Source organism: Nicotiana attenuata, unplaced genomic scaffold, assembly GCF_001879085.1.
Source record: "Nicotiana attenuata strain UT unplaced genomic scaffold, NIATTr2, whole genome shotgun sequence".
In the NCBI taxonomy this organism is placed as follows: domain Eukaryota; kingdom Viridiplantae; phylum Streptophyta; class Magnoliopsida; order Solanales; family Solanaceae; genus Nicotiana; species Nicotiana attenuata.
The window spans coordinates 211,749-235,131 of record NW_017671478.1 but is presented as its reverse complement, the minus strand read 5'-3'; the positions used below and the strand labels follow the sequence as shown (position 1 = coordinate 235,131).

Here is a 23,383-nt window from a genome sequence, read left to right as displayed (position 1 = left end):
AAACATTGGTCTCATAAATCATCATTCTCTCATGGGAAGATCAACCAACTTCATATGTATACGTATACTATTACGTATTTATTTTATTTTTAAATAAAATTTATACGGATAGGAAGATCAAAAGCCTTCGTATATGTATACCTATACTATTACGTATTTTTTTTCAAATACAATTTATACGATGGGAAGATCAAAAGTCTAGTATCTATACATAATATTATTTTTTATACGGTATACAAACTTATACCATACACTTATGTTAAGAAAGCCTTCATTAAACGCATATATCACCACCCTTCCCCCTAACCTAAACATGAATGCTAACCTAGAAACTAGTTTGGAGCCATTAAACATGGAAAATAAAATATACATTGAAGAATAATGTTTGTAACATATTTTTACGAATATTCAAAGAATAATGCATATTCTTTGAACAGAAAGCTAAAAAAAGATACATAAAAATTTTTACGAATATTTTTAAGATACAAAAATACATTGAAGAATACTTGGACAATATTTTTACGAATATTCAAAGAATAATGCATATTCTTTGAAGAGAAAACTAAAAAAAGATACAAAAATGATATAGCACGTTGATGAGGTAGTTGTCAAATAGCAGTTTATATAATAGTCGTTTATAATAAGGTCATTCGTATCGACCTATAGCTACCATATAAGTCCATTGACTAATATGGTTATAGTCATATAACATATGCTAATTATATCGTTTGATTCATAGTAATATCGACCGCTTGTATAATAGCCGGTTATATTAATTTCATTCATTAAGGTCATTCGTATCGGCCTATAGAAATCATATAAGTCCATTGACTAATATGGTTGTAGTCATATAATCTATGCTAATTATATCGTTGTGATTCATAGTAATATCGGTCGCTTGTATAATAGTCGTCTATATAATTTCATTCATTAAGGTCATACGTATCGGCCTATAGCAACCATATAAGTCCATTGACTAATATGGTTGTAGTCATATAACCTATGCTAATTATATAGTTGTGATTCATAATAATATCGACCGTTTATATAATAGCCGGTTATATTAATTTCATACATTATGGTCATACGTATCGGCCTATAGCAACCATATAAGTCCACTGACTAATATGGTTGAAGTCATATAACCTATGATAATTATATCGTTGTGATTCTTAGTAATATCGACCGCTTATATAATAGCCGTTTATCTTAATTTCATACATATCGGCCTATAGCAACCATATAAGTCCATTCACTAANGCTTAGTGAAGAAGAAGACAAAGGAAAAAGGGGGCAAATTTATATATAAACTCAACCGTCGATAATTAAGAAGTGTAATGATAGAAAGCCTATAATAAAGGCAACTATCACTTCGTGAATAGTGGAGTTAAAGAAGCCTTAGAAAAAGGCTGCAAAATCGCAGAACTAATGGAAATGTGACATGTATATGGTGCATTAAATAGAAGAGACAATTGAAGCGTCGACACTGTCATAGCATTGATTATGGCAAAAAATTCCCTTTTTAATGAAGATCCACTTCCCAAATATTTAATTGATAAATAAATGGAAAGTGGGGGGACTATCTATATTGGAAAAGAACTGAATTTATAATTGAAGGTGACGTGGCATGACACGTGGACTGGTCAAATGGTCAAAATATGATGATCAGTTAAGAGGCACGGGCAATATCAGATACGAGGAGAAGAAAGTTAAATAGGCACGAGATGCTATTCAAATGATACGAGTCTCGTATCTATTTAACTTAATTAAAGCCAGGAGGTCAGAAGGAATTGAAGATATGAATCTGATGGCATAAAGGAGTCTAAATTCAGTATTGAATGTCAAATACGTTAGCGAATCAGTATTGAATAGGAATGATTGTGTAACGTTTCATTTAATGTCATTTAATGCTCATAATTGCCTATTTAAGACTAAGGCATTATACCTTTTCCTAGAAAAATCAACTATAAAAGGAGGAGGTCTCAGCATTTGTAAACACACGAAATATCATTGAGATTACATTGAAATACAAACTTATTTACTGCTTTATTATCCTCAAAAATTTCTTATTCTTTTCGTCTCCTGATTATCAGTAACCCGATTTTTCCTCTTAATTTCTAGTTTTAACCGAAATTCTATTTTTTTGGTTAAACAGAATTGACGGATGGCCTTTCTTAGGTGCCATGAACATAACAGGCTAAATTTGGAAGAAGGAGAAACCTTTTTTTCACTCAAAATTTACAGCATTATGAATTTGTGAATCCCAAATCATCTTATCGGAACTACCTCTCTTATTTATTAAACCAAATTCACTCTGTGCAAATGTTTGTATTAGGGTAAGCTGTCTGGATTACACTCTTGAGGTGCGGCCCTTCCCCGGACCTTGCGTGAACGCGAGATGCCTTGTGTACCCGGCTGCCTTTTCACTATGTCCGAATGGTTCATTTGCCGTCAAATTAGATATTTCAGGCAAAATTTGAGAACAATAATCTTGTTGCATGTAGACTATCATCTGCTGAACAACCTAAATGTTAGATAATGAATGTAGATATAATCTGAATGTAGACATAATCTTATGTAATATACATAGCTAGCATAATTATAGGGATTCACAGCAGATTTATAGGATTTCCTTTTTGATTCTTTCCATAGTTAAGGCTCTATGTGTATATATACTTGTTATTTCTTGAATACAATACAAGAGAGATTTCTCTATTGTCTCTATACTTTACATGGTATCACAGCAGGTCTACTGCTCGCCGGAGTTGAGTCGAATCTGCTGCCGGAAATTCCTTGGCCAGAAGCTAATCTGAGGTTTTTTTGACATCTCCAATTGACTTGTGGTGGTTCTCTGATCATAGAACCACATTTTGGCAAAGAACAACCTCAGACCAGATCGTATTCTCACTTTGTTTGGTCAGGTTTGAGTTTGGTTTATTGGTTATTCGATTTCTTTAATTCTGTGGTATTTTTCTTGGAGGCTGCCTGTGTGAGAAGCTTGCATCTTTAATTTTGACTCAATGTGGTGATCGATTAGTGACTTGATATTGTCTGTTGGATCTTTCCTTATCAGAAACTTTTTTGGTCTCTTATTTTGTTTGAGTTGGGGACAAATTCGTTTGATTCTCTGATTTGGTTGAGTGGATTATTAAAGTTGAATCCTGTTCAATAGATTGTTGATTTAGTATCTACCAGGATCTGTTTGAGTTTCTTTTAGCTTCGGGGACCTCTGTTAGTTTAATCAGTTTGTTATTGAAAGAAAAAAAATGATGGTAAAGAATAATNATATAAGTCCATTCACTAATATAGTTGGAGTCGTATAACCTATGCTAATTATATCGTTGTGATTCTTAGTAATATCGACCGTTTATATAATAGCCGTTTATATTAATTTCATACATATCGGCCTATAGCAACCATATAAGTCCATTGACTAATATGGTTATAGTTTATATAATTTCATTCATTGTGGTCATACGTATCGGCCTATAGCAACCATATAAATTCAGTGACTAATATGGTTGAAGTCATATAACCTATGGTAATTATATCGTTGTGATTCTTAGTAATATCGGTTGTTTATATAATAGCCGTTTATATTAATTTCATACATATATATCTGCCTATAGCAACCATATAAGTCTATTCACTAGTATGACCTTGTTTATATAATAGTAAATATATAATTCGGCATATTTTTATTGGTTAGTCTTAATTGTAATAATCTTCACCAAATATCTTAATTATAATAAAAGGAAAATCATGATTAAATTTAGAACTTTATTAGGAGGGAAAACAAGATGATATTTTTGGACTAAAATGTCAAATACATTTTTCGGAGGGAACAAAGGAAAAAGTAAAAATATGATTGGAGGGAAATAGAAAGTTTTGAGTCTTTATATATCTCTTAAACACAAGAACGACATTTCCAACTTTTTAAACAAAATAGATACTCTAAACATGAATGCTAGAGGATGGATTGAAGATGAATTCTATCCATAGTTTCGGTTGGACGTTCCCAGTTCGTACATCAAGCGTGATTACGTGGTAATTTTTTTATAATATTTTCATGATTTTGATAACTGTTGATTATCCCAACTAGCAATGAAGCATGAACCTTATCTTTACATTATGTTCTTGCAGTTTCTTCCAAAGAGTATCTTTGGCTATCTTCCTCCTATTTCGGTTAAAACAATGCTTCGATATAACGGGAAGGAATGGGCTGTGACTTCCACAAGTGGTTTTCGGAGAAGACTCGTTAATGGTGGAAATAATTTGTTGTCGACAATAATCTGAAGAAAGGGGGTGTTCTTCTCTTGGAACTAGCTCAGGCTACATCAGGGGCTGTGATCTTCTCTGTTGAAGTGCTAGGATAAACTAATGTTTAGCTTGATAATTTCTTCTCGTTAGTTATATTTACTAACTTCAAGTGGATCAAAGTAATGGATTAATATGATTGTTCTTATAATATTGTTTGTGTTTTTTCCATTTATTATTGTTATATTTATTTATTTTAAGAAGACTATTGGTTTAAAAATAGCCAATTAAAATTGAGAAATCATTTAACAATATATTTAGTGCAGAAGTCCCCCTATTCTTTTCTATCATTTTACAACCAAGAACAAAACTTGAAAGATTATTTTTTTTAAAGTTTAAAAATCGACATTACTTTGCTCATAGAGAAATGGAAAAATCAACACGAAAAATCAAAAATTGTATTTACCACTACAAAATTTTGGATACCGATCCGTTATTAAATAGAATACAACCACCAAGATGAAGGTTAAGACTATGAGATAAAACCTATGAAGTGCACTCTCACTATATGGTAGAAGTATAAAAAAAATTTTTAAAAAAAATCCAAAATATGTGAAGTGCACTGCCACTATATGGCAGAAGTTAAAAAAAAAAAATCAAAATCTGTATAGGCGGATGGATAAAGACAAGCTTCTACAATTAATTGTAGTCATGGAGGAGAGTAATGGTTGCATGGAGGAGTGAAATTGACTACTGGGAAGTGTAATGGTTGCATGAAGGAGTGGAAGGGACTACTGGGAAGTGTAATAGATGCATGGAGGAGTGGAAAGGGCTGCTTGGATGTGTAATGTCCGCATGGAGGAGCAGATATGGCTACTGGGAAGTGTAATGGTTGCATAGGGACTCTACAAAGAGACTTTAAGTCCTAGTGGGAAGTGGACCAGCTTATAAGCTTAGCCAAACACCCTCTTAGTCACCACGCTTTTTCACCGCTAAAATATAACTAATTTTAGACAAATAATAATTTTCACTAGTTGCCTACAATATTAGAGATGAAACTAGTTTGTCACCAGTAACTTTAGATATTGTGACTAATGTTACTAAATAACTAGCGACAATCCATTTTTTTGGTGGAAAACTTGAGTAGATAAAACTATCACTACGAAATTTTTATTTCTTTACTAAATGTATGTGCGTGTGCATTTAAGTACGACTCTAATTTTTGTTCCAAAAAGATAATAACAGTGATGAACTTTATATGCTACCTAATAATTTCATAGGTAAAATAGAGATGATACACCGATCGTCACTAATTTGTTTATGCTATTAGTGACAAAAACTAAGGTTGCAAAAAATATAAAACTTTTAGTGAGGAAACTATTTTGTAGCGAAAATATAACTAATTATAAGACGAACAATTATTTGTCACCAATTGTCTACAACATTAGTGACGAAACTAATTTATCACCAATAATATTAATTTTGTGGCTAATATTAATTAATATTTGGCGCCAATTCATTTTTTTGTGGGAAACTTTAGTAGACAAATTTTGCTATAAAATTTATGTTTTGTCACTAAAAGTATGTGCCTCATGTATTTAAGCACGAAATATAATTTTAGTCACAAAAAATGGATAATTAGTGACAAATTTTCTGTTGTAGCTAATATTTTCGTGGTTGAAAATCACACTTGTTGTAGTGGCTTCTTAGTTGAAGCACTATATATTTAAGTGTTAGGGTTAGAAAGTAATAAAATATTATTTTAGTGATATAGTAATATAGAAACTATAATACAATAGTTTAATCGTATTTTTTTAGCATACTATGTGTATATTTTAGTTTATTTCGTTTAATTGGTATAGTATATGTATATGAGTATAAATTGCTTTATGAAAAGTAGTGTAGCATGCATGTGTAAATGTGAAAGAAGCATAGGGAAGGTAAGACAATTAAACTAATGAGAGAGAATTGGAGGGAAAAAATTAAATTAAAAAACAAATCTGCTAAAGGGTATATCTGGAAAACGAAAATGCTTAAATATCCATTATGCCCTCAAAAGCCGTGCGAAGTTACCATAATACCCCCATTCTGGACATTTGGGTCATTCTTAGTTTGGCTAAATATATTTTCCGTTTCTTATTTGGATACATATTATTTCAACACTTGTAAGTTGTAACTTACATTTGTTATTAAGACAAATTAAGAATACTCTAAAATTGAAGATTCTCTAATGATTTTACCACAAGTCTAATATATAAGCAATAATTAATGAGCTTTAATTTCAACTAGTTGATATCGCCTGTATGAATCATTTGCTCCCACCATAAACTAATCCACTACAACTATGTAGCTTTTTTCTATTTTTTTTTTTTGGTGCGGTATTGGATAGTACTCCCTCGTTCACTTTTACTTGTCCATTATTGACTTTGCACGCCTCTTAAGAAATAATAAATAAAGCATATAATTTACTATGATACCCATATTAATTGGTGTATAGCCTTAATGGATTTGGCATTTTTGGAATGAGTAATTAATGCTAAGGCCAAAGCAGAAAAAATAAATTATTTTTCTCTTGATATGCGAAAATGAACAAGTAAAAGTGAAAATCTTTATTTAGAATAGTGGACAAGTAAAAGTGAACACGGAGGGAGTATTTGAATGCATGTTTTAGATGTAATAGAACTATAGAAGAATGATTTAGCATAAACATCAGAAGCGTTTTATATTACATGAATCATTTCGTTCGAATAAAGCTTTACAGAGTTTGTCAACAAATAGCTGAAGAACACGAACTATTGTTGCGGCACATCATTAGCTGAAGAAAACTTGTACATTCATGCATTACGCGCGAGGGCAATCAACTCATCTGGATTTTACAGTTGTAGGATTCAAATTTTAGAGCGGCTCTTAGCAGCATTTCGTCTTGCACAGCATCCCACGAAGTAGATTATCGACTGATACAAGTAAGAATCAGCAGATGACGAGAATGAGTGGAAGTAAGAAACCACAAATGCCATATCATGTATATAGTCGTAATTTTCCAACACGAAACAGGAATCAATATGGGCATTTTTTGACATCTTAATTGAAGGAGTGACTTACCAAGACGACAAAGAGAATCACATTGAAGATAGCAACCACTCTCCATTCAGTTTTCATGTATTGTGCGACTCCAGCCCTGAGAATATTGTAGGAGAAACGCCATGAGCTGCATAATAACCAACCTTACATGAACGGAAGAATGACTAGATCAGAAGGCGATCCTTACTTGCAGGAATCACAGTTATAGCACTTGACATTCTTTGAGTTTTTGTAAAGCTTGCAGTCCTTGTTGGAACTCGTCGGATGAAAGCTCAAGTCATAGTGCGATGCATTAACAGCAGGGTAACCACACCTACAAGTGGAGCGGAAGGGATAGAGGTTGGTGAAGCAACAGACATAGAGAATATATCTGAAGCGCGCAAGTTGCATAAATATTGGGCATATTAATCAAGATTTTTCAAGCCACTGGAAAAATATCAGAATCATTCTAAAACTGGAAAAATATATCCACAGAACATTTTCCTCTTCTGTAACTACTGATTCGCAATATAAGCTTCTGTATAAAATAACTCCCAGACATGAATGTTTTCCTCGCATGTATATTTAAAGTAGTCTAAAACAAAATAGCTCGCAAAAGAAAGAAAAGGAAAAAAAGGGTAACTTACTCAGAGGGTGGTCTGCAGCAACCAGCTTCAATAGGTGTTAGTTTTGCTAACTTATATTGCTTGAGAGTCTGCAGCAATGTAGCGGAGGCATTAATATGATTTCAAAATTTATAGATCATGATTAGGTTCTTAATTAAGTCGGAAAAAAGACCTTGTATCTTCTTGATAGATTACTACAGTCGTCCGTCTTGACTAGACAACTTTTCAGGTGCTTCCAGTTATGGGTGTTATTCAGCTGAAACATATGAGCAAACACCTAAGTTAAGCATCTAAAATAACCACAATAATGATTTGACATGATGCCTTTCTATCACCAGCAGTTTCTTATTTTTGCATATAAACAGGTGCTTACTTCTTTTAGAAACCACAAACTGTAATCTTGAAGCTGATACTCCTTGTACCTGGCCAGATGAAAACCATTAACGATACACACTTTCATAATAGCACAGGACGTAAATAAAAAAGATAAAGAACTAGAATTTCTTGCGAGCTCCATGAAATATACCTTAATCCATTAACACTATGACCTGAGCCGTTATTCGTCACAATGAACCTGAGACAAAGCAAAACAATAAGTGTAACCTCAAATATGTAGGTATCAGGCATTTCTGACATCAGCATGCAAAAGGATACCATGGTTGCCACCTTAAGCCAGTTAACCGTAACACAATGGTAGTTGCCACTTAATGAAAGATTAAATATGAGAAATCAAGCTTAGAGTTCCATATTCACGACAGAACAGATTAAGAGAAAATTAGAAATGAAACTAGCGTTTGGACATAGATTTGATTGAAACTTGAAAAAATAGTTTTTGAAGTTGTGCTGAAAAATAATTTTTGAAAGTTGAAGTTGTGTTTGGACATGCATTTTATTTGAAGAAAAGTTGAAGTTTTGTGAGTGGAAGAAAAAATTTCACCCAAAAACTACCCTAAACCAAGTTTTTGGGAACTTGGAAATATTTGAATTTTTTTCCCCAAAACATGATCATATTTCATAAACAAACAATGTTTTCATTTTTTTTTTGAAAAAATGAAGACAAAATCAATGGCCATACGGGAGCGAAATTCATTGAAAACAAAGCCAAAACTCTTGCATATAGAGATTTTACTTGAATGGAAAGGAATGACTGAAAGAAATAGATGTGAAGTTAAAATATTTGCTAACTAGCTAGTTTAGCTTTTGTCAGTGCGTGATTAAGACCAACGCATCTTCCTGCATTTTCTTGCTCAGTTATAATGCAGAACCTCAGAAAGGTGACGGTATAATCTCAGGAGACCTAGCCCTGAGGGCTTTGGTTCAACAGCAAAGGTTAGTGCAGTAGGGAATATGTGTTAGGCGCACGTCCCGAGCTTGCGTCCTACTAAGAAACAAGCCTGGTGTTTAATTGGAGAAGGGTTAAGGGGAGGGTTCATTATCCACTGAGTTTTGAAGCTAGAACTTGGTTATTAGAAAAAAAATCTGAGCAGTCCTATGAACATTACTCCTAATGTTACCACTTCACCTGCTAAAACCTCAGCTGAGCTATCATAGTTCACTGTATTTTTATTCTTTTTCATAAGATATTCCTTCAGCAAAGAAGGTAAATTTTGGCACACAACAGTTGTCTAAATCAAGAGCGTAACCCCGGGGGGGGGGGGGGTGGGGGGGGGGCTCTCTCTGCACAGACATCATCCTGTACCACTCTGTCAGCCACCAGGCTCCTATTAGGCCTGAAAGAGACTATCATTGTTTTGATGTGTTGCTGTAGGGGTATCAAACAAGAGAAGTTCTGCTTATTTTCAGATAGTGGCCTAATTTGCAAGATTTGGAGTTACTTCTGTAACACTGCAGGTGCGAACATTGCAAAGAACAGAAATTCTTTAGATGAATGTTACAGGTCATTCCATCTATAGTTTGTTGGAGATTTGGAGAGCTAGGAAAGTCAAGTATTATAAGGAAACTAGACGAAAAGAATGGATCAAAACCGAAGGTAAGTTTCCAAACATAGATAATTCTTTAGGCTCCACTCAACATGTACCTTTTCCAAGAATTAGCCAAAATAACCTATTCAAATGAGCAGAAGATATTAACCAAAAGTTTCAGTAGAATTGGTCAGATGGGAGAAACCCCCAAGATTAAAGCCACAAAGTTTATGGAAGCTGCCGAGAAACGGGGAAGGATATACAAAGGGTGGTGTGATAAGAGCAGAAGGGAAGAATATACAAGGGGTGGTTATTCTGTATCGGCAGAAGTAGGCACAAAAGCAGAAGTGCAGGTAATGCTTTTTGGGCCAAAATACTGCAAAGAAAACTCAGTTGTGGATATTTTAATATAAAGATGGAATCTTTATAATAAGTCAAAGAAATTGCAGGAACTGATGGACACATGGCAAGTGCAAGATGCTATAGTAGAAGCCAGAAATCTATTTTAGGAGGTCAATGTCATGGAGAACTGAACATGTCTACAAAGAAGCTAAGAAGGTTGTCAAATTGGAAACTAATCATATTTATCTGAAAGTTCATGACGGGAAAGGACACTTCAGGTTCTAAATGATGCAATGTCCGTACTTCAGGATAAGACCAAAAAAGTAATATGAGTAAGCCTACTTGGTTGTTATCTTTTTCTTTTTTGGTAAGTAAAGGTTTACTTGGTCTTTAATAGATATAATTATTTCCTCAACATTGTAAGAAGGAAGGATGAATCCTCCATTTTAGGATTATGCGTTTAAGATTAAACTGCTTCCGACAAAGATAAAGGTTCAGATGTAAAGGAGTGAGCATGTTCATTCCATATGTAGACTATGAGGAGGTAAGGTAATATGTTCCTTCCTACATGTATTTTCCTTTATGGATCTTAATAGCTACTTGGTGCATTTAACTCAAAAAGAAAAAGGCTTTGACTGACGGTACTAGGGCTTTCCAAATCTGAGAAAATCTATGCACCACTTGACTCTTTTTAAAGCTCATTTTAGTATATCCGAAGTAGTACTCCACAAGATGGGTCCATAGCTCAGTGGTAGAGCATTTGACTGCAGATCAAGAGGTCACCGGTTCGAACCCGGTTGGGCCCTTTTAGTAACTTTATTTTCCTTTTCAAAATACTCAACATCTAAGCATACGGCAAGCAGGGACAATGGATCAGGAACAGACACGCATACCGACCGAACCTATAGAACAACTTGTTAAGGATATTCATGATTAATTTTTGCTTTCTTTCTAGGTTCCAGTCAGGGGACCAACCCCGAGGCGATGTCTTACATTGCTATAGCTATTGATAGACTGCCCAAAGAGCCGTCAACATTATACAATCATGGCCCTTATTACATAATATTACCTAATAGGGAGATAAGGAGCGAAACTAGCTAGTTCTAGGAAAGATAAACACAAAAAGGTAGAAACATTACATCCCAAAATTTATAATTCTAGTAAGACATTAGAAGAAAAGTCTCTTTCTATTCTATGTATTTTGAGATCAATTAGAAAGTATGAGACTGTCACAAACCAATTCTGTAAAGCCAATAACACAAAATTTAATACAGAACTGATTAGTATTTGTTTCATATTTGGTAGCAATTTTCCAAGTTTGGTAACAACCTTGTCACTTGCAAAGTATACAGCAAAGAAAACGAGCAGGATGTCTAAACACACTAGTTACTTTCATACGCGATGAAGATGGACTATACATAGCAATAACAAAAATATCTCGCAGGACCATGACTAGAATAACATATTCCGCAATACCTTTTAACTTCAACTTAAATATTTTCCATGCAAAAAAGTATAAACGTAGCTGTAAGATGCATTGATAGATAAACCATAAACTTGTCAATGAACATTTGCATAACTCAGCATCATGATAATTTAATTGTTCTTGGGTATTGCAATACAGAGGCGAGAAATGGGGAAAAGCAATGGCTAGTCTATCAGTAATGAAGAAAATGCACCAACGTATTGATAAAATTCCAAGTAGCATTACTTACGCCAAGACGGTGAAGACCAATATTGCCACCAAAATCAAGCACAACATGATTAGATACTGAAATATAATGTTAAGGAGAAGCAACCAAAATTTTATGCCAATCGCAAGAAATCACAATTTCTCTTCGTTTGAACATTTGATACAGTAAGGATACAATCCACAACAAGATGGAGTTGTTCTTCCATGCTCCAAGAAACCCAACAATTGATCTGAAAAAACATGAAAAGAAGAAAAAATATCACAATATATACATAAAACAGGCCTTGGGTGGTAGAAGGTAAGGGGAAACCAAATGAACAAAACGGGGGAACCTACACGACGAATATAACTCCTCCAAGACCTAGAACAGGCAGAGTGAGTGACTTTCGACAGCCATCATGATGAGCGCTCATCCAAATTCCAAAACCTACGACGCCCACAGCTAATAGCTGCACTTCCAAGATCCAAATGGGGGTATAAGAACACTTAACACCATCAAAATAAAACTAAAAAATTAAACTTTCCTGCTCTAATTTAAGCTCTATAACAACCTCAATTTAAAAAACAACAAAAAATGAAAATACATTCTACCTCAGAATTGCAGAACTAGTGTAAAAGGGGGTAAAAGATAGGTTTTTTCTTCTCAAACAGCAAATAAATCAAGCTCACTTAACACCCAAAAGCTAATACAACCACATTGACCAAACAGCAACAGCATTTGGACTAAATTGAAACAATTAAACTGATAAGCACCTAAGTAAAATTGCCAACCACAAGAAGATAAACAAAACCCAAAACCATTTTAGGGGTTCATCCTTTCTTGTCAATGAATGGAAAAAGGAAAAAAACAACCCAAGTTACACATAACAACAACTACTACTACTACTGCTACACCTCAGTCCCAAACAAATTGGGGCCGGCTATATGAATCATCACATCTCCATTTAAGCTTAACTCAAACCATTGTGAGCAAAATTAACCCAATTTACATACACAGAGATAGTAATAAATAGATAAAAGGTAGCAGAACAGGAAAAATCAGGTGGAGCTGAAAAGAAAGATAAAATATGGAAATGGGGTTTATACCATAGTGAGAAAATTAATCCATCTTATCACAAAAATGCTGGTTGATGTACTCATCTTTGAGCTTTATGCTCTTTCAGGAGCTCAGAAAATTAATACATAGACACAATATATATGTAAAAAGACAAAGAGAAAAACAAAAGCTCAAGAAACTGGGGTGTCAGAAATTCTTGGAAATGAAAAGACAAAGAAAAGATTGAAACTTTATGCCAAAGAAGTGGCACTTGCACTACAAGAAAGCAGGAAAAACAAGAAAAGGGGTTTGGTTTTTTTGAAAAAAAGAGAGGACAATATTGGGGGGTTAAGGCAAAGAAGATGAGGGTAAAATGGGAAAGAAATAAATAAGCTCACATGATTTCTTTTGGTTCTTCCTACAAAATACTACACGACACGAAACAATGGATAACTAACTGAAATAAAGAAGAAAGAAGTAGTTCACAAGTTTGGATCTTTGCTAGCTGAGAATTTTTAAAAATTGCAGCCTACAAATAATATTTTACTTAGCTGTGAATTTCAATTTATTGGTCAAGTGGTCAAAACTAAGTTTGACGACTGTGATAGACAGACAAAAGGTAATTGTTCTTAATTATGTATATGGAATCTTATCTTTGTCACAATTGTGTCTATAAATTTAGAAGATACAACAGATTCGAAAAAATTGATTTCTTTGTATATATAGGACTTAATATGTTTTTTGCACATATAGGCCAAATTAAAATACAGTAAGAACATCACACGACATTTGGTGTGTATATATATATATATATATATATATTATAAAACAGCTCGGTGCATAAAATATTCTACATTCATGAAGGGTCCGAGGAAAATGAATGATTGGAAATAAGAGAGGTTAAGAAGAACTTTTGCAAAAAAGATGTTATTATTAAGTGAAACTGTTGGAAATAATTATGATTATCAGTTTGTCATCACAAGGTTAAAAACTTTCATAAAAGGTAAAACTTTAAATTGAAAAAGTTGATTTCTCTTCCTATAGCTACAAATAAGTTTGAGTTGCTAAGTTTGAAGAGTTAATTTTTCCTAAGTTTGAAGAGTAAAGCTAGATTAATGGTCCTTATATTATTTGTAATAACGTATAGTTTATTACTCTAACTTAAAAGATTGTGATTTTCTCATGTAGTGTTTAGAACGAAATTTGAAGGAACAAAACCAAGAAAAGATTATTATTTTTGGTTGGGCTTATCTACCGATATTCGGGTTAAAATAGCACGGGCTACCCAATTTTCAGATTGGTCATTCAAAAATAGCCAGCATTTGCAAAGTCATTGAAAAATTGCCACTATTTTGCTGCAACAGGGACTGTTCCAGCATAATATACTGGAGATTGGAGCACCTGTGAATGACCTTCCAGTATATTATACTGGACCGGTATATTATACTGGAACTCCAGTATATTATGCTGGAGTATTTTCCGAATTTTGAACATTTTGTTCAAATTTATCTTTACATGAAAATTGGCTAAATTTTGATTACTTTTGAAACTACGGCTATTTTTGAATGACCACTTGTAAATCTGGCTATTTTTGAATTTCTCTCGATATCCGGCACCTGCATTGGAGCTCGACTATATCCGAATTCGTGTAGCGTAAGACCTATTTAAGGAGAAAGCGCTCCCTAACATGATTTTTTTCATACCCATAGTTCGAACAAGATTCCTCTAATTAAATGTGGAGGGATCCTATCCATCCCACCACAACTCATATTGGTTAAAAAAAAACAAGAAAAGATAGATCTTTGATTCATACTTATCATTGTCTTTACAAAACAAGCAATTTGATTAGGTAATCTATTGTTAGGGAATATTTGTAATGTGGAACTTGTAAAATGGATTGTCTTGACAAGTTAGTCTAGATTGTTAGATTTAATGCGTATGATGTCATATGTTTTTCCTTCTTTCGTGATTTCTTCTATATTTTGCGTTCAAGTACATTATACACTAGCTTAAATGTATCATTAGAATTAAGACCTTATTAACGACACTAAAATTAGTGTTTACTCTATTTTGGGCATGCATTCACTAATCCATTAACTCATACATAATACATTGTTATTATGACATTATAATTAAGTTCTCAATATTGTCAAGAAATATTGGCTTTGGTCAATCCTACTTATAAAAATCAATATGCCTTAGGTTGAAATTTCAGCAAATATATATTTCGAGTTCATAATTTCAAAATACAGTAAATTCAACCTAAAAATTTTAAAGGTTGAAAAATCCCGAATTTGCCTCTTTATCATCAATGTCAACTAGTGACCAACCAATAATTCTCTCTCATCGTGTTTATTCGGTCATTCCAACATAGCTACATTTTGATCAGTGATGCAAATATAGATGCATGTTGTTTAAGTAAATTTATAAGAAAATACATAGAATGAGTAAAAAAAAACAGTCCAGAGCACAAATTGTATTACGCGTTCACGCAGGGTATGGGGAAGTCGCATAAGTCGCATAGAAACAACTTTATGTTGCTCTCCCAAAACACATAGAAGGAGTGTGAATGACAATTCGCAACAACAACAACAACAACCTAGTGAAATCCCACTAGTGGGGTCTGGGGAGGATAGTGTGTACGCAGACCTTACCCCTATCCGAAGGAGTACAGAGATACTGTTTTCGAAAGACCATCGGCCCAAGAAGACAAAAAGACAAAAGGCGACAATATAGATGACAATTCGCAAATTAAATAAAAAAACATATGATGAAATTAGAGAGGGAAGAAAAAGGAAATTAGACAATTGCTAAAATGTTGCAAACTAGGTATATTGTACTATTATGACTAATCTTGTGTCTCCTCTGGTTTAATTGGTTCTTCAGCAGTAGTAGTACTAGAGCCTTCTTGATCATTTTCATTTTTCTTCATTGAAGCAGTTTTGCTGAGATGGTTGTAGGAACCTTTTTCTTTGAATAATTGAGAGAAATGAGGTTTGCAATAGAGACGTCCATCAAATGCAGCATAAGATGATGTTGTAAGTTTGCAACCTCCATGTGCACATTTGAAGCATAATTTGTGGTACATTTCACCATCTACTGTCACCTGCATGGGTTGATTTGACCAAAAAGGATTACTGGTCAGAGGCGGAATCGGAATTTTAAGCTAGTTTTTGCAGAGCCACTATAATAGAAGTGAAAATTTGAGTCCAAATCCGTCCAACCCGCTCGAAATTGGGCCGCTCATTAACCCGTTCATTGTTGAACTCGGTTCATCTTGACTCAACACGTCTCAGCCCATCTAAAGTTGGCTGATTTTTAGCCTAAATTTATTCATGAAACTTTGCTAAAATATCTTTAACATGATTCATTTTTGTTTGATATATGTCATATATGACTATAACAAAAGAAAAAGTCTCATTTGATTATTAAACTTAATAAGAGTTGCGTGGGCTAGGGTATGACCAAATTTTGGCCCATCTTGATTCAGTTTATCTCAATTCTCACCCCAAGTAATTTTTGGGTGGATCAATGACCCACTCATTTATTAATTCAGCTCATTTTAACTTCCACAAAATCAGTCCAATCCGCTCATTTGATACCCCTACACTACGTACTTCATCAACTATTACCATGGAGTATGGACAAAGGTAGGAACTTAGTACCTTTTTTTTTTTTTGAGTTAATTAATTGTATGTATAGAGTTCAAATTGAGGGTAATGTATGCCCTAACAATATATAACATAGTCACCATCTTTACTACTTGATTTTTATCTTTACTTTTTCAAAATAAAAATTAAGATCCTTTCACTATCTCCTTTTATGTCATATAAAACTCATTTTCGATGAAACAAAAAATATTTGAGAAAAAAAATATAAGATTAATTTCCTTGTAAAATAATTAATCAACTAATTGAAATAGAGATTTGCAATTACGTACATAGTAAATTAAGAAATATAGCATGCATCTTTTTTGGATTGTGTTGTTAATTTAGCATAAACCTGTGTGTACATATCAAACTTTGATTCTTAAATAAAAAGAACTGAAATTTTATTGACATTTATTAGTTCGAAACAGGGGTAAAATAAAATAAAAGTACTAACCTTTTCTAAGGGGTAAACAGTCTTTTTACATGCGGCACATTTATCTTGAGTACCAGAAAAGAGAGCCGAAACTTTGCTAGGGCTTCTGTTCTGTAATATACAAGATTAATTTAATTAAGGAACAAAGATTAGTCATAAAGATAATATTGAGAAATATGAGTAATATTTGTCAAATAATTTTCATTTTGCCCGAATAATGTACAAATTTTAAAGCGCATGGTCTTGGATATACGATTAAATATTAATCTCGTATTGATATGAGATGAATTTGCTCTAATCACAATATTAATGCTACACGTAATATTTTTAGCGCGTGTAAATATAGGCGATACATACCAGTTCATTTAGCTTCCCCACTGCTCAAGAAATGAGAAAAATAAACAAATAATTAGGGTAGGAAATTAATGAATAAAAATTGTTGGCCTTTTTAAAATGCATTAATTAAAACGACTAACATGATGTAGAATGCTTCAACGAGGCACCTCCTTTCTCCTTGAGAATTTGTTCAAAATGAGGCTTGCAATATAAAGCTCCATCAAGGGTTGAATAATTGCTCAACTGTAATCCCAAAAATTAATATAAATATATTATAAGAAGCTTAAATTTTATGTAAAAAATGTCATTAAAAAATGTAGATAGCAAAATATTCGATTCAACATAAAAGGTACACGGTATATTTTCCCAAAAAAAATGATGTTTTTTCCTCGTCCTTTGAGAAAACTAAATTATTATCGCGTTATTTTTTCACTTTGATAAGGTAGTACGTCAAATATCCTTTTTCTTTAGCTCATCATACGCGCTTGCACCAAAGATGAACGGGACTAAGCAGACCGTTGAAGCTATAGGATGTAAAATTACATCAATAGGGGCGTATTCGGCCTTAAAGAGAAGTCTCGGAGCGAGCAATGGTGGACAAAGCAAAAGCACCATGCATGCATGTTGGCTTGTGTGATGTAAACATTTGTGAGAATCCAATGCCTCTATAAGGATACCTCCACAAGGTTCGTCCACAGAAGATGAGTCTGGCCTAAGTTCATAAGTTCACATGTCAAAGGCGTAATCGACAGACAACAAGTAAGTATTTCTCTATTACCCCTTGTTAGATCCGAGGGGTGGAGGAGGCTAGGATTATTTACATTTCTCGTCCTTTATTGATCTATATATCGATATATCCTCTAGATTAACCTAAGGTTTCCTCCACAGGGTTCGTCCACGGAAGGTGAGTCTGGGCCTAAGTTCATATATTCATGTCAAAAGCATAATCAATAGACAACAAGTAAATATTTCTCTACTACCCCTTGTTAGCCAAGAGGGACGGAGGAGGCTAGGATTATTTACATTTCTCGTTCTTTATTGATCTTTATATCTATTTGAGATATCAAAAAAGATATTATCGCTTAAATTATTTCAATTTGGTAGAAGTATACGGTAAAATTGTCATTATAGTACATGAAAATATACATAAGAGATTATACAAAAAAAAAAAAAAAAAAAAACTTACTGCAAGCCTTCCATTGCAATGATTGCACCTAAAGCATGTATTATGATAAACAACACCATTTGTAGAAATCATCTCTGCAATATAAACAGTTTTTTCACAAGCTTTACATTTCTGCTGGCTTCCTGAAAATGCCATTTTCTTTTTTATTATTATTTCAAGTTTAACTGGAAATTGAGATTTGAAATCCTTTTCATTCAAAAGTCTATAGCAAGGATTTGAATCTCTAACTTCCCAAAGTTATAACAATAGAAAACAAACAAAAAATATTAGTAACATGGTTATCTATTTCATTCAACTAGTTAGAACCAACCTCATAGAACGAGTGGAGAAGCAAAAATTATGCTAACGTTGACGCCACGTAATGAAAAAGTAGTTAATTCAGTTGGCAGCTAAAAATTGAAATTGGATAAAATTAAAAAAAATAGATCATTTTAAAGAATATATAAAAAGACAATAAAAGGGAATGAAATAGGGTATGGAAAAGGAAAGTTATTACTAATATTGACCGGAAATCAAAGTAAATGTTCACATACTTGAATAGGATGGATATGATTCCTTCATCCTTAATTAGTGTCTTGGGTTTGAGCCTTCAAAATGAAAAGAAAAAAAAAATCCTAATTGGGAGCTCGTCCCCCTTTAATATTCTTTATGGAGTGGCGAATCCAGAATTTATAAGGCGTGGCTGCTTCACTGATTTTAGTGTAAATTTACAGTGGTCAAACATGATCATAGTGGATACTCATGGTCAATTATTTAAAATTTTAAGTATTATCTATGAATACATAATACAACTTGGCCAAAGCCAATGGGTGCTTCAGCACCCCTACTTCAAAACGTAAATCTGCCACTGCCTTTATATGGCATGAATCCGGATTAGTCACGACCTCAAAGCAAGTGAGAAACAAAAAAGAACATGAAAAATTGAACCAACTTAACAAAAATTCTGAGTTTTTGTTCATAACACATGATTGTTCTATCAAAAATATAAAACAAGAACTTGCTCTATACACAAAAGGATCAGTCATTAAGCAATTATACCCAACCAACTCAAAGAAATAAAACTAGAAACGTCATGGTAACAAATAGGGTGGGGATAGGGGGGAGGGGACAGAATGCAGTGTCTGCATATGATTGTTTTTGAGATATTTGATAAAAGAATTTAGCGGCCAAAGCAACCCAAGAACTTTTTGGGAATTCCAGTTTCACGAAATTTTGCAGCAGTTTCCTCTACTTTTAGAAAATCTTGACCTCGATTTGCTTCGATCAGCGTCCTCTTTTCTTCTGCTTCCCTGTGAATTACAGCCATCTTGTTCTTCATTTTCTCTGCATATTCTGCCTTCTTCCTCTCTAATTCTTCCTGTTAAGTAAGAGGGACAAGAATTTATTTAGGGGTGTCAAATGGGGGTTGGGCCAATTTTGGGCGGGTCAAAATGGGTTGAGTCAGAGCGGGTCATTTTACCTGCCCAAAAATTACTTGAGCTTAATGGCTGGATTAAGATACCTATAATTTGGGTCATAGCCTAATGCACCCAACTCATACCAACTTTAATTAATATGTATTATTTTCTTATGATTATATAACTACTAAACAAGACTTTTTCTTTTTGTTATGGTTATATATAACATATCACGAAAAAAAATTATTTCTAAGATATTTTGGCAAAGTTACTCATTGATCAATTTGCTTAAAAATCAGCCCAATTTTAAATGGGTTAAGATGGATTGGGTCAGAATGCACTGACTTTAATAAATGAATGGGTCGATAACCGGCCGAACCTTAGGCGGGTTGGGTGGGTCATTTGGCATGAGCCAAGTTTGACAGCCCTAACAAGAATTTAAAAGAATTGAATTTTTCTTTCCAGCTACTTGCGTTAGGGTAGATTGTCTACATCACACCCCTTGGGGTGCGACACTTCCCTGAACCCTGCGTGAACGAAAAATGCTTCATGTACCGGGCTAACTTTTTGAATTTTCCTTTTTCAAATACATCCACAATCATGAAAATTAGTCTAGGAAATCATAAAAGTATGATCTTAGAACTAAACAAGCAAGAGTAATTTTTTTCATTTATTAGTGAACTAGCAAAAGTAATTCTTATCCCCCAACTCTTTTCGCTATTAAGGTGGAAACAATAGGAAGTTGCATGCTTGATCAGTAAAAAATGACACCAGGGTAAAAAAAAAAAAAAGAACTCAAAAAGTGACAGCAGTTAAATAATATGTACTAAGTAAATCAAAATTTCACCTCAATTTGTTTCAGCTCAAATTCTATTGTGGCCTTCTTAGTGTTCTCCCAAGCTCCAACAGCAGATAACTTTTTAAATGCCTGATATTTGTTGAAAATCATGACTATTATCAACAATCCAAAACAAAAACCTTACATGAAAAAATTGATATCAACAGATAAACAGTGAAAATACATAATGCGACAGCCTAGGCGAATTTCGCATCGACAAAACACGGAAAAGATGCTGGAAATATAAGTAAACAAACTTAAGACTCTAGTGACGTATTTTAAAGTGGTGCTGTCTATGCCCAAAGCGGATAGTATCACTAGTGGGATAAAGTATTATACATACATATATAGGTGTTGCAAATTCCTGTGGATTGTCCTCCTTTATTCTAAATAAGCATTTTATTGAATATTGTCATATTTATGTGTCAATTTTTATTTCCTAAAACAATTTTCCCATGACCTAGATGAAATAAAATTGCAGGACCATAGACTAAGTACAGAATGCCAATAATTCCTAGAAAGTTAGATGTAACACTATTGAAGGCACATTCAGTTCATTTTGTGTTCACCTAACAAATAAAAAAGTACGCTTATTTTCTCTTTCGTTTTTTTTTTTTTCTGTTGATATTGATTGCCATAATGAAAATAAATAAATAAATACATGAATAAAAAGGAATAGAGTGGGAAAAGTCAGGAGGGGAAAATCATATAGTACTTTGTTATCGGCCTTTGCTTTTTCATTGTCTTCCCATGCTTTGATCAAAGCCAATCTTTTCTCTGATTCAACTTTTACAAGGGCAGCATCTGTAAAACCAAAAATACCCAAAAAATAACAAAAATCAACAATCCTTTCAATAGTGAAATAAAGAAAGTTACTCAATGGGGTATAGAAATATTAAACTAAAAGATTTTGAGAACAGCCTTTAAAAATTTTACAAAATTAAGTCCTTTACACTATAGTTTTTCAATTAGTGGTACCTTTCAAGGTTTCACTTCACCACCTTATTTTTCATTTTTCTAAAAGCTTATTCTTAATAATAATTCCCTTAATCAAGACAGTTTCCAAAATGTTCTCATTTTGGAAAATGATTCTCAAAAGTACCCCAGTCCCCATATATCATAAATGAATAATAATAATAATAATAATAAAGGCAAATTAATTAGACAAAACTAAATTAAACAAAAATAAAAAAAAAACAAATTTACCTCTGTCCTTGGAACCCCCTGTACTTCTCTGAATCCCAGAATCTGCAGCCTCTGTCAGAAACCCAAGATTTTAACCAATCAACACTCCTTAAATTAAAATGGCAAAAAATAGTCCTAAAAAATACAATAAAGGACAGTTCGATGAACACAACATCCCGCATTTATGCAGTATTCGAGGAGGTGCCGCAACCCTAAGGGTGTGATGTAGATAACCTACTCTAATGCAATATTAATGGTTGTTTCTACGGTTCGAACGAGTGACCTATAGGTTACAACTTTATCGTTGCTTCGAGGCTCCCTTTCCTCCTCAAAACTACAATATACAGTGACAAACCAATAAAAGAAAAAATAGAAATCTCAGATATGTAAGCAAAAAATATACACAAAATACAACAAAGAAAAACTATTTTAAAAAATGAATACTAATATATACTTTCTGGAGCAGGAGGAGGAGGTTTAGAGGGAGAGATTTTCTGTTTATTATCCTCTATAAATGGAACGAGAGCAAGAGCATTTTCTTCAACTTTCTCTTTTGGCTCATTTTTGTTGTCATTTTCTTGAGTTTCCTTAGAAGATACTGGAGAAAGTACAAGAATTGCTTCTTCTCCCATTGATTCTAACCTATATGAAAATGTTGTGTTGTGTTTTTGATATAAATATACTAAGCCCAAATAATTGAATATTCAAGAAACTCAAAGAGTGAAATGAAAATAGAGAAAACAAAAGAGAGATAAAGGAAGTAGAAAGAGAGTAGGTAGAAATAGATATAAAGGAAGCTGCCAAAAAAAGTTATAAAAAGATAATCACAGATAGGGAAGGATTATCTTTCTCTGATGTTAATAAGAATTCTTATGAAAGTTAAACTCTTTTTAAATTAGATACAGTTAGATTTTTTATATATTACTTGTGATTACAAGTTACTTATCATCTATATCAGATTACTTATTTATGCTTATCAAGTAATAATATATACAAATATTTTTACATCATCATTACATAAATAAACTCTTTTTCAAAAGAACAGTTTGGGAATATATCCACATTAATTTGGCTGTTTCACGAATCATAATGGTTCCTATTAATTATTATATACAATTATATACGATAGACCTATGAGCAGGGGATATAGCTTTAGGCTACAGGTTCAACTGGACCCCTAATTTCGCACGAAGTATAAATTTATAGGTAAAAGTTTATTTAATCTTGACAAATATTATATCCATAATTTTAATAGTATAATAAATTTAATGCTGAAAATCTTAAAACTTGAATTTATTAAATTTAAATTCTAAATCAGTCTCTGTCTATGAGTAGATGTTTCCTAATTTTCATCGTAGAGTTTGCTTTGTAGAATTGATATGAATGAAACGTACTTTCAGCTTTTTTTATGCGCAATTATAT

At 33.2% G+C, this 23,383-nt stretch overlaps 3 protein-coding genes and 1 non-coding gene across 5 annotated transcripts; 1 reads left to right on the top strand and 3 right to left on the bottom strand.

The window, feature by feature from the left end:
• Positions 1–6,931: 6,931 nt before the first annotated feature.
• Positions 6,932–13,387, bottom strand: LOC109208536 (tetraspanin-10). 2 transcript variants are annotated; one of them, XM_019371660.1, is made up of 11 exons: positions 12,987–13,387; positions 12,237–12,354; positions 12,076–12,130; positions 11,923–11,978; positions 8,470–8,517; positions 8,317–8,365; positions 8,116–8,199; positions 7,965–8,032; positions 7,526–7,651; positions 7,360–7,435; positions 6,932–7,211 (listed from the first exon to the last, which is right to left on the bottom strand). In XM_019371660.1, the coding sequence occupies exons 2-11, from the start codon at positions 12,311–12,313 to the stop codon at positions 7,146–7,148; spliced, it is 705 nt and encodes a 234-aa protein (XP_019227205.1). In that variant the 5' UTR covers positions 12,314–12,354; positions 12,987–13,387; the 3' UTR covers positions 6,932–7,145. The 2 variants fall into 2 exon arrangements, with proteins under 2 accessions (XP_019227205.1, XP_019227204.1); XM_019371659.1 differs by having other exon boundaries at positions 12,237–12,349.
• TRNAC-GCA lies at positions 10,942–11,013 on the top strand. The gene has a single exon. It is a non-coding gene; the product is annotated as a tRNA-Cys (tRNA).
• A 2,065-nt stretch (positions 13,388–15,452) lies between the features above and the next one.
• LOC109208544 (LIM domain-containing protein WLIM2b-like) lies at positions 15,453–18,777 on the bottom strand. Its single transcript, XM_019371669.1, has 5 exons — positions 18,542–18,777; positions 17,496–17,598; positions 17,377–17,396; positions 17,041–17,130; positions 15,453–16,042 (listed from the first exon to the last, which is right to left on the bottom strand). The coding sequence occupies exons 1-5, from the start codon at positions 18,674–18,676 to the stop codon at positions 15,785–15,787; spliced, it is 606 nt and encodes a 201-aa protein (XP_019227214.1). The 5' UTR covers positions 18,677–18,777; the 3' UTR covers positions 15,453–15,784.
• Positions 18,778–19,450: 673 nt separating this feature from the next.
• On the bottom strand, positions 19,451–22,781 carry LOC109208535 (remorin-like). The gene is made up of 5 exons (XM_019371658.1): positions 22,416–22,781; positions 21,983–22,033; positions 21,492–21,580; positions 20,786–20,866; positions 19,451–19,898 (listed from the first exon to the last, which is right to left on the bottom strand). Exons 1-5 carry the CDS (start codon positions 22,591–22,593, stop codon positions 19,701–19,703), a joined length of 597 nt encoding a protein of 198 aa, XP_019227203.1. The 5' UTR covers positions 22,594–22,781; the 3' UTR covers positions 19,451–19,700.
• Between the last annotated feature and the right edge of the window lie 602 nt (positions 22,782–23,383).